An 11,817-nucleotide genomic window follows, 5' to 3' on the forward strand; every position below is an offset into this window, starting at 1 on the left:
TTGAAGACTATACTCAAACACAGTAAACACTTTTCACTTTTTTTTTTAAACTTGACTTTGTACTACGTAGCATTCTACACAGTTTTGTCGGTCCCCATCCATTTATTGTTGTTTAATACCTCAACTATGGTGTTTTGGTTGTTTATTATCAGCTCTCTTATGTAATCAAAGCTGCAAAGCTTCTGAGTCATCACTGCTTCTGAGGCTTTCACATTACATTGCTGTGCAGTGGCTTTTTTACACTTGCCCACCCCCAAACTCTTGGTTGTGTAACTGAGTATGGAAGGTAGTCTCAAATTTCTACAAATCAGCAATTCCCTATATAAATGTTTGAAATTGAGTAAAAAAAACAAACACCTGTTATCAGCAAAATTAGCACACCATAGTAGGAAACTAATTGCACATATATGACAAATGATTAATGTCCTTAATATTGTAAAGAGTTTGCACTTCAGATAGAAAAGAGATGAATACCATAGTAGGAAATGAAAAACTGATAAAGGACATGAATAGACAGCAAGAACTCCGTCATTTTATAATGTAGTTCACCTTTAGCTACTTACAAAGTCATCTCCTTCCTTTTACATACCTGATACCTGATGGTGCTTTTCATTTTGATCTTCAGGACAGTTTCTCTACAGAAGACTTTTCCAATTGCCTTTATGAGGATCTTCGAATTTCCCTTAGTCCTGTCCATAAATGTTCATTTTATAAAAATAATGCTAAAATGAGTTATGGGTTCCTCTCTCCGCCACGTAAGTTTCTTCTTCCCTGACCTCCTCTTCCCTCACCCTCTTTCTCTCTTCCTTTTCTTTCTTGTGGGGCAATGTACATCATCATATTTACTGATTGATGAAAACTGTGAGTGAGAAATACAACTACTAGGGAAAATTTTAAAACTAAGTCTCAAATGTAAAATTTAGAAAACTTTATTTTTGATTGAAAGGGTAGTTGATTCAGTACAGATATTGTAGGTAGGGCACTCTTCACTTTTCTGCATTTCTTTTAACCAGAATTTGAAAAATCTCAGTGAGGTCAGAAAAATGCATCTGAATGAAGGAGATATCATTTTGTTGTTTGAAAACAAAAATCTAATTTGTCGAAGAGTTAGGTAAAGGTAGAGCCTAAATGCTCTTGCTGTCTCACCAATACATAGCCCCTAGGGAGTGGCTTTTTTCTTTCTAAGTTAAATGTTCTGTTTTTAAAAGTGGCAGATTTGTATGTGAAAGAGAACACATTTGAGGCAGCCCTAAAGAGGCACAAATCAGAAGGCTCTCGGTGCTCAAATACCCTTAATAGCCAGTCCATTCCCAGGAGCAAGTGTCTGAAGTCCGAACCTGGCCGTTGCATTATAAAAATAGACCAGGTCCCAGCTGAAAATCCATACAAAGAAGCCTTGTACAGCTTTTCCAGGCAGACATCCTGTGATGTTTTTTCTGGTAGTGGGTGTTGTTCTGAAGCCAGATATTATGTTTTTTCTTTTCACCGTGAAAGAGTTTAAGGACAGAAGATTTTCAACACAATATGCTTTAGTTGAAATAAGACAAATAAGGTAAAATATGAAAAAGTTTAATTTGGGACCCTTCTTATTAAAGTTTTTGTAAAGTTTTTTCTTTGAAGAAGAACATATCTGAATATTTTATTTTGTTGAGGAACTTGACCAAATGCATTGAATTTCTCCCTTGAGCCAGTACCTGAGAAAGTTTTACAGGTTTGGGATAATACTCAGCTTATTTTTTTAAATGCATCCTATGAGAAAGTATAATTTCCAATGTTATTCGTGAAGAATGAAATAGTTGTTCTTTTTATTCTCTTTGTAGAACTAAACAAAGGTTCAAATAAAATATATTCTGAAGCATTGCTTACCACTAACATAGTACCAATGTACCCAAGTTTTCAAGGTAAAAATTTTTAACTCTACATTTCATAATTTCAATGGATTTCTGTGTTTATATATAATAGCTATAATTTATGTGATAAGACCTGCTCTAAATGAAATCACTGAATATCAAATACATTCTTATTGGTTTGTTTGATATTGAGAATTCCAGCATACAAAAAATTTTACCAGTATTAGAATTATGGTATATCCCAATATAATTATTCTGCTCTCTCCTTAAATGTTTATAAACGTTTTTGGTGATAAAAAGTATGTAATGTTTTTTTCTAAGTTACCGAGCTAACATTGTCTATTAACTTTCAGTCTGTGTTACTATTTGGAAGTTCCTGATAATTTTTTTTTAAAATCTTGAAATGAATAGATTTTATATCGTGATTGATTACTGCAGCATTTGACTCTTACAAGAATAAATGTACTTCAAGTGACATAGGGAATTCAAAATATAGAGCATACAAATAGATTTTTATTCTAGTTTACATCTAGAATACTTATGAATATTTCAAAGGAAATATTGAGATATTGAGAATAAATCTGAATGACCTGTCTTGTTCCGTTGGCCATTTCTTTTTAATGCTTAGTGATAACATGTGACCACAAGTTCATGATGCTGCCCAGGTCCAGGGAAGGCAGAAATAGAGTTGAATATAACATTTGTGTATTAGTCTTTCCCAAAGGCCAAAGGTGAACAGTGAATTTTTGGCCTCATACTAAGATTGGAGCCAAACTTGACTTTTATCTCTAATTACTACAAATGCTAGTTTTGAATCAGGGTGTTGGATTTATTTTACATGACAGCATGGCTCCTTGATTTTTTGAAACTGCACTGTCCTTCTTGTTTCAGCGATATGGCGCTACTTTCACGGCACCCTACTGCCAAGGTATGCTGAAGAAAGAAACGGTGTCAATGTTGTCAGTGGCCCTGTGTTTGACTCTGACTATGATGGACATTATGATGCCTCAGAGACTCTGAAACAGTAAGAACATATTTCCTTAACTGAACAACAGCTATCGAGTGGAATTTCCTTCTGGATGAGTCAGCAGAAACTTTACGATTCAGATTTATGTTCGTGACATGTCTGATTACACTGACAGCCCTTGAAATATCTGATTAGTTTTACTGTTTGCTCAGTGTCCAGTAAAACATTAAAAATATTTTTACTGATTTCAGAGAGGAAAGGAGAGAGAGAGATAGAAACACCAATGATGAGAGAGAATCATTGATTGGCTGCCTCCTGCACTCCCTGTACTGGGAATCGAGCCCGCAACCCGGGCATGTTCCCTGACCGAGAATCAAATCTTGATTTCCTGGTTCACATGCTGATGCTCAACCACTGAGTCACATTGGTTCTGGGCAGTGAAACATTTTTTAGCTGGAAGAAGTAGTGTTCCTCCACCACTTAGCTCAGATGAGCAACTCTTGAGCTCAGATTCAATACTAAGAAGAGAACATCAGTGTTTAAAATCTCTATGTGTAGCTGGGATATTATCTTAATTAACATACTTCCAGTTAGAAGATAAAGAACCATATGGGGCAGAGGCATCCTGAGTCTAGGAATCACCAGGGTAATAAAGCTGAAGGCCGGGGTGAATGTCATAACTTTTACCCAACTCTGGCTGGAGAGGAAACATCAGTGGGGCTGTTTCTATAGAGGAGAGGTGGAGAACATTTTAGAGATGGGTTGATCGTTATTAAAACAGTAATTCGAAGATTTTTTGGAGTAATTTTGCTATTAAGGCTCTGAGAAAAAGGGACTAAACACTCTGCTGAGATTGAGGTCCTTTCTGAGAATGTCTCTCGCAGGCTGATTTAGGGATTACTGTTTACACACTCATTAATTTATGAAATCACAATTTCTTACTAATATCCCTTGAGGCATCAAGGTCCCCTATAACTGCCTCATAAGTCACAGCAATAAAATGGGTAAAGATAACAATTTCATACCTTTTCCATTCACAGCTTTAAGAAGAGCTCTCTGATTTATTTATTTATTTATTTAATATAGTTTTATTGATTTCAGAGAGGAAGGGAAAGGGAGAGAGCGATAGAAACATCAATGATGAGAGAGAATCATTGATTGGTTGCCTCCTGCATGTCCCCTACTGGGGATCGAGCCTGCAACCTAGGCATGTGCCTTCAATGGGAATTGAGCGGTGACCTCCTAGTTCATAGGTCGAAGCTCAACCACTGACCCACGCCAGTCGGGCCAGGGCTCTCTGGTTTAATGTGTTTTATATATTATGGTTCTACATAAGATTGTATTTGAAAACAATGATACCACTACCTTAAATTTTGAAAGATGCTGAAAAAACAAAACTATCCTAGCTTTCAGACCAAAGGAAACAGAATTAAGATGAGGCAAAGGTGTTACTTGGGATATCTTTAAGAATATGCTGCAAAGAAAAAATAGAAAGGTATTGGTACAGAAAAGAAAATCCAGTTAAAACAGAATTCACAGCAACGTGGCTTCTCTGCAGGAGCCAGAATTTAAAAATCTCAACCCAGTTCTCTGTCTGTCCACAACTACACAGAGTTTAAAAGACTATTGCTTTAGTATCTTAGTTGTAGGTATTAAAAAATATTTATGTCTCAATTCCAGTGTGTTACAGTAAAATTTGTAACATTCCAAATTCAATAAATTTCTATAGAAAATAAAAATTATTTGGGTTGTTTATCTGACTGTCTTCTAGTTCTCACTCTCTCAATCTGGCAGAATAGGTTGAAGTGTTATGATGACTGACTTATAATATACTTACTTATTTGACTGAATTTGATTTTTAGAAATATTGTATGAAAAAATGCTTTACTGAAATATTCGTTACAAGGAAGATCGTTATTTCTTTCTTAAAGTGAATATTGTCTTGTTTTACAGAAACAGTAGACTCATCCGTAATCAAGAAGTCCTGATTCCAACTCACTTCTTCATTGTGCTAACAAGTTGTAAAAATACATCCCAGACTCCCTCACAGTGTGAAAATTTAGATACATTAGCTTTCATTTTGCCTCACAGGACTGATAACAGTGAGAGCTGTGTGGTAAGTAGCCTTTGTTAATTTACTTTAAACATTGAAAATATATCCGTGTGTGTCTTATATCTAACATTATTGTGGGAGAGATCATAACTTGAATATACTTTGAAATTATAGGGTGATTTTAAATTTGATCCTATAAACAGACATATCTTCAGAGGGACCTGGTTAGACAACATTTCAAATTAATTTTCTATATATCACTTTATTATAAAAATCATGTTTGTTCCTAATTATCTTCTCTTATTCGGTTATCATTCAAATGTTTAGAAATAATTGTTTTATGTTCTTTTATTTGCTCAGAATTTAAAAAATCTAAACTGTAGTCTTTGAGCATCAAGATTGCATTAAAATTTTAGCAATTTTGAAGCTTTTCCTTATGGTGAGTCAAGATGTTTTTTTTTTTTTTCAGAGTACTTCTAAGATATCCTAGTTGGTTTTTTCTTTTCTTTCTTTTTTTCTTCTTTTTTATTTTCCATTGAAGTTATACAAAGTAAGTCTAGACCTAAATTGGAAAATATATTTGACTTTTCTACCAGTCTCAATGGATTGGTTTTGACATGTAGAGTCCTTTGGTCAAAAGGATCTCAAGGCCCAGTCTGAGCTTGGCTGGAGAGAGTGCTGTGTCACTCATTCATTTACCCCTTTCACTCATTCTTTTAAGCCTTCTTTGGTCCAGTTATTCTTTCCTTTAATAAGTATTTGTTCCCAGGTACTCTAGGAACTGAGGACATAGCAGTGAACAAAACAGACAGTGCTCTGTGGTGGGCCCATGAGTAGACAACAGTGGCCCATTTGCCATCCCTGACCTAGTGTTCTTTCTCTATATCATTCATTAAAATGAATGAGGATATGTCTCGCTATAATTGTTTCTCTGATAAACTTTCAGAACCAATTGACCAGTCCTTTTAGAACACATTTCTCATTAAGTTATCTTTTCCCCTTATTCTTCAGAATTAAGTACGGAATAATAAGATGCTAGCTATTTGGATGTATGTTGGGCATCTAACTCTGCAAACTGGTCAGTGTTATGGCTGCTGTTGGACACATACCAAATATTTCCTTGTTCATTGCTTTCTCTTCCTTGAGAGATTAAATAGTCATTAAAGGTATCAGTTAGTATTGTGTTCTGCAACAAATAACAGAGAACCTAGTTATAGTGACTGAGCAAATACAAGGTTCCTCATATTACAGAAAGTCCAGAGGTGGACAGTCTTGGGACAGTGCACTGATGAGCTGCACCATTAGAGACTCAGACCTTCCTGTCTTTCTGTGCCACTGTGCTTAGCATGTGGCCCATGTGGGCTAAAGACGGTTTCTACTTCTCTAGGTGTTGTGTCTGAATGCTGGACCCTACACCAAAAAAAAAAAAATCATCAACAGACTTATGCTTACATCACATTGATCAAAATGATGTTAAATGCCATGAGTTAGGTGTTGAGTTCCTTTTCCATCTCTACTTTTCCAAAAGCTATTGTACCGATATCTTAAATATAAACAAGTAGTGACTAAGGATTGGCTGGATATTGGCCTAGCAGAACAGATGCCTTATGTGTACTTTTTATATATTCCTGTAAACATTGGAACAGATGGAAAATATCTACTGGCCAAGTAGTCTACTGAGTCAGGGCTGTTACCTTGAGAGCCAGAAGGAAGACATTTGCAGAGAAGCAGGCTGAGCAGTATTAAGTAGTGGATGATTGGAGGCTAATGAGAAAATGGAAATTATTAGCCTATTTCCCTTTTATGTGAAAAGTCTATATTTATCATCTATTATAATAAAAGCGTAATATGCTAATTAGACCAGACAGCCAAATGACCTTCCAGACATTATTCTAGATGTCCTTTTGGACAAAGCCGTGGTGGCGGGGGCCGAGGAAGAGGCAGTTAGGGGTGATCAGGCAGGCATGCAGAGTGGTTAGGGGCAATCAGGCAGGAAGGGGAGTAATTACGGGTGATCAGGCAGGCAGGTGAGTGGTTAGGGGCGATCAGGCAGGCAGGCAGATTTGTTAGGGGCAATCAGGCAGGCAGACAGGCAAGCAGTTAGAAGCCAGCGGTCCCAGATTGTGAGAGGGTCCAGGCTGGACTGAGGGACACCCCCCACACCCAGTGCAAGAATTTCATGCACCAGGCCTCTAGTTTTCAATAATAATGTCCTAAGGGTATGTGAACCTTATTGAGGGATGGCTTTAAAGTACACTCATAGCCCACCAATCCATGGATACTTTGTTCATCTGACCTTCTCTAGGAGCTTTTTTCAGAAAGATTTACATTAATACATAGATGTGCAATTGCCACCTCTATTACCTGCTTCAGCTACCAGCTCTGCCTGCTTCCATATGCCAGAGCAGAGCATATGTCTAATTCTTTACTGATCTCATATTAGCTGAGACTTTACTACCTCACCAGAAACGATTGTGTTTTACCACTTCCTTCAACCTTTTCTTTATTGCAAATATGTACATAACTGATTCTGATAAGAACTAGTGTTTGTGTTGTGCATTTGCACACATCATTGCATTGGATCCTCAAAACAACCCTCTAAGAAAGGTGCAAGGGAAGAGAATCAGGATTCAGATGTTAAATAACTTGCCTTAGTTTACCTGATAAGGTGATGCTAGAACCAAAATTTGAATCCAAGTTTCTTTATGCTAATTCCCACATTTTTTCTACCATCCATGTTGCTTCTGTTTTCCAACATTTTTTAACCCTACACCATTGAAATTTCTTGCACCAATGCAATAAATGAGCATCTAATCCAGGTATACTTGTCTTTTCCAAAAATTGATACATCTGATTAAACAAACATGCATCATATGTATAAAATGGTAAATTACTCAAGAGCAGGGAGTATGTCTAACAAATCTTGTGGCATCTGCTATTTGGGAGCCAGAGTGTCAAAACTGATTACAATGGGGGACATGGAAGGCTGGCAGGGAAAGTGAACTGTTTTCCAGTGACTTTTCTTCTTTATTTTCTACCCTCACAGCACGGGAAGCATGAATCCTCATGGGTGGAAGAGTTGTTGAAATTACACAGAGCTCGGATCACAGATGTTGAACACATCACTGGACTCAGCTTCTATCAAGAAAGAAAAGAGCCAATTTCAGACCTTTTAAAGTTGAAAACACATTTGCTAACTTTTAACCAAGAAGACTGATACATATTTTTTTATTCCAAAGACAGACCATAAATTTTTTTGAAAGAACCTTCTGCTTGACACAGTCCTCTGTTCACAGGATTGCATTGTTTGGAAACTGATGACCACAGTTAGAACTGGGACTCCTTTGTTATACGACCATCTCAGGGAAACGCGTGGCCTCGGCATAGCAGTAGGAAAGTGTTCCTATTGAGTCTCGCACATGTTTGAATGTGTAACAGTTCAAATTTGGGAATAAAGACAGACCAAACCTAAAACTGCTCTTCTACTTCTCTTAAAGGCAGAAGTAGCCTGTGAACATTGTCTGGATACCAGATATTCGACTCTTATTATCATGAATAAACTTTTATGGAGCTGGCAACAGCAGGAGTATGAATAGGATTGGACTAATCCATGTTACATTCGTATCTTCACAAGAATTTAAAAACGATTCTTGATGTTTTTTAAAAAGTTATTTGGAAATTTCATTTATTTTAGTTTTAATAAAAAAATTAATGGAAACAGAATTTTTCTGAGGTTCTCAAAAGGCAAAATATGTAATCCTCTGTTGTTGGTTGTTTTTTTTTTTTTTTTTTTTAATTATGATTGGGCTCCTCCAGGTTAAAAGGCTTTAACAAGTTAAACTTTGAGGAAGATCTGTGAATTGAGTATGTCAATCTCTATAAATTTTTCTCTATATTTGTACCAAAAAAGAAAAATATTCCCATCCTGCTCACTGGTTATTAACATAGGTTGAAAACAGCTCTAAAAGTGATGTGTTTAGACTGTTAAAAATGTCTTCTCTTGGTGAAACTTCAGAGAACCTGTCAGCACAGGCATTTGTCATCGAGATGGTAGGAATGTTTTCCTATGTACTTAAAAATGACTCCACCAACAGCAGAGCTATACTGCACTGAGCTGTTTATTTGAAGTTCCATAGATTTGAAGAGGACACGGTACCATCACTTCCTCTCTCCGTGGTGGTCACAGTAAATGAACTTGATTCATCCACTGCATAGACTACATCCTTTAGTGCCAACCTGTGAACCTTCGAAGGCTACATTCACTTTTAGGTTCCCTGAGTCTAATTTAGGTGTTCTATTAGTGCACCAAAGATTTGTATTTGTCCTTCAGATGATATTTATTCTTCAACAGCCTCGGGGCCACAGAGGTCTTTAGGTAATACAATTTGTATCTGAAAATTATTTAATAATTTAGAAAGTTTCATGAGTTTTGGTTTTAACCCCACAGATCTCTGATGCTCAGTACATTATTTTTTATTTAAAATTTTTTTTATTTTTTTTCTATTGTTCAAATTGGGTAATTTTTATTGTTCTATCTTTAAGTTCATTGATTCTTTTCTCTGTCTAATCCATTATGCTGTTGAGCTCATCTTTTAAAAATACATTTCAGTTATATTATTATTATTTCTAAAATTTTTATTTGGTTCTTCTTTGTATCTTTTATTTCTTTGCTGAGACTTTGTATTTTTTCATTTGTTTCAAGAATGTTTGTAATTGCTCATTGAAGCATTTTTATAAAGGCTGCTATGAAATCCTTGTCAGGTAATCCTGACATCTCTGTCACCTTTATGTTGGCATCTATTGTCTTTTTTTCATTCAAAATTTGAATCCAAGTTTCTTCTGTTTTTCAGTGCAATATTGATTTTCAATTGAAATCTGGATATTTTAGGTATTTTGTTATATGACTATGGACTTTCTCTAAACCTTCTGTTTTAGCTAAGTTTCTCTAATACCCTAGCAGGGGAATTGGGGTCACTGCCTCATTATTGATAGGTGTGTTCCTTCTTCAGTTTCCATTGATACTTGGGGTGAGTGGGTACCCTTGTTGCTACTGGACATGGTGGGACTTAAGCTCCCTGCTTGACCTCCATTGATGCCTCCCTGGCTGGGATGTGCAGGGTGCCCTGTACTGGCCCCCATGTGGTCTCTCCACTGACACTGTGGGCTGGGTTGGCAGGGGAAGCTTTATTACCACCAGGTGGGAAGGAAATCACCAGTTCCCTACTCAGTCTCCTCTATGGTGACCATGCAGGAGAGTTGGGGCACCTATTCACAGCCTGAGACGGGTGGAAATCTAGGCTCCCCATTCTGTCTTTGCTGGCCTGAGTGGAGGCATGACCTTTTCTGTGGTGTTAGGCTGAAGTGGGAGCAGTTACTGTTTTTTCTCTTGCTAGGCTACTCTTCTTTTGCTCCTTTGGCTAGAGAGAGCGCATGGACTATTTTTAGGGCATCTTTTTGTCTGTACTCAGCTTTTCTAGGTTGCTGACTTCATCACTTCCATGTCTGGAATATATGAGCTAACAAGAAAACTCGGAAACTCATCACAGTTTTGTTCCTTGAGTCCCAAGTACTCTGTCTGTCTTCTCTCTGCCTTTCAGAATCTTCCTGTTTTATGTCTAATAACCAAGCTTTTTACCTATACTTAGCAGAAGGATATCTACTTCTTCATAGAAGTGTCTCATTGATCTTTATTCTTCAAAATACATGCAGGCTCATGATTTCCTCTACGTGAAACATCTTAGCAGATCTTAATGAAATGGACAGATGTCTCTCACCTTGCCAGACAGCAGAATCCAAAGGAAAGTTACAATCCTTAGCATCGTGGAGAGAGAAGAGGCAGCAAAAGTGTAAATGACGCCTAAAAAGTGGTAAATGTTATAATGGAGCTAGGGGAGAGCTGCCAGGGAGCACAAAGGAAGCAGTAGGTGCTGCTTGGCAGTATCAGGGGGGCTTCCCAGAGGTGGTGACATTGGGGCTGGGACTTGAAGGATGAACTGAAGCTCTTTGGGTGAATGGATGAAAAATAGACATTGTAGCCTCCCTTGGATGGATATATTTTTGCCATTTTGCCATTTACTGCTATTGCTAGTATTTTTTACAAGTATCACTGTGACCAATTTATACAACTATTTTATTTTTCTTGCTTTGTTATAATAATCTCCTGTTCTTAAAGGAAATGTCAGACTATAAATTCTGTGCTGACTCATTAAAGGAAACAGCATCCATATCTTTTTCTACTTAGCTTCCCCACCCCCCAGTTGCTCTTATACAGTATTCCTTTTTTTCTTGTGTCTCTTGAAAGAGATCTCTCCTTTCACTATTTCATCAATTTAAAGCATGTAACTAGTTACCACTTCCCCAATTTGAATGGTGAATTCATATGACCATAAATGGAAACACTCCTACTTCAACAAAGGCTATTCTTTGCTTCTCAAATGCTAAGCAAAAATTTTATTCCTAATTTTACTGCCATGCCTCTGGTCAGTATTTCTTAAAACGAGGTAACTTTCATATTAAATTGCATAGCTAGTCAATTTATACACAGCAGGCAAACAACCAAGTGGAACTTAAAAATATGTTAAAATATCAGAGGAAAGAGGGCAGATCTTAGGGGAAGAAGTGGAATGTTCAGGGTCCAGTGGGGTAAGTAGATAAGAGGGCTGTTAGGCCAGTTGGCCTGGTCCTGTTTAAGGAGACAAGACAGACAGGGAAGGAGCTGACCCACCTCCTACAGGAGAGGCTCTTACCCTCTTGGACATCTTTCTCTCATTTGTTACAATAACTGTCCTGCCCTGTCCTGTGGGTACCTGCTTATCTATAACAGAAAATGGCGTTTGAACTTTGAAACTAAATATGATTACACTTCATGCTGAAGCCTATCACAGGAATTGGTGGGTGGGCACTTTCATGAGCATTAAGTAAAATTTTATGGCTACAGTCTAAGGGCA

At 37.1% G+C, this 11,817-nt stretch overlaps 1 protein-coding gene across 1 annotated transcript in view; it reads left to right on the forward strand.

Annotated features, from left to right (window-relative positions):
- Positions 1–9,071, forward strand: part of ENPP1 (ectonucleotide pyrophosphatase/phosphodiesterase 1) — a 77,524-nt gene extending 68,453 nt beyond the window's left edge. The window contains exons 24-28 of the mRNA XM_006778481.2: positions 626–755; positions 1,821–1,901; positions 2,742–2,874; positions 4,771–4,933; positions 7,917–9,071. Of these exons, the coding sequence (XP_006778544.2) occupies positions 626–755; positions 1,821–1,901; positions 2,742–2,874; positions 4,771–4,933; positions 7,917–8,087 (678 nt within the window). The 3' untranslated portion in view covers positions 8,088–9,071. The remainder of the gene's footprint in view (positions 1–625; positions 756–1,820; positions 1,902–2,741; positions 2,875–4,770; positions 4,934–7,916) is intronic.
- The last annotated feature ends 2,746 nt before the right edge of the window (positions 9,072–11,817 follow it).

Source organism: Myotis davidii, unplaced genomic scaffold, assembly GCF_000327345.1.
Source record: "Myotis davidii unplaced genomic scaffold, ASM32734v1 scaffold147, whole genome shotgun sequence".
In the NCBI taxonomy this organism is placed as follows: Eukaryota; Metazoa; Chordata; class Mammalia; order Chiroptera; family Vespertilionidae; genus Myotis; species Myotis davidii.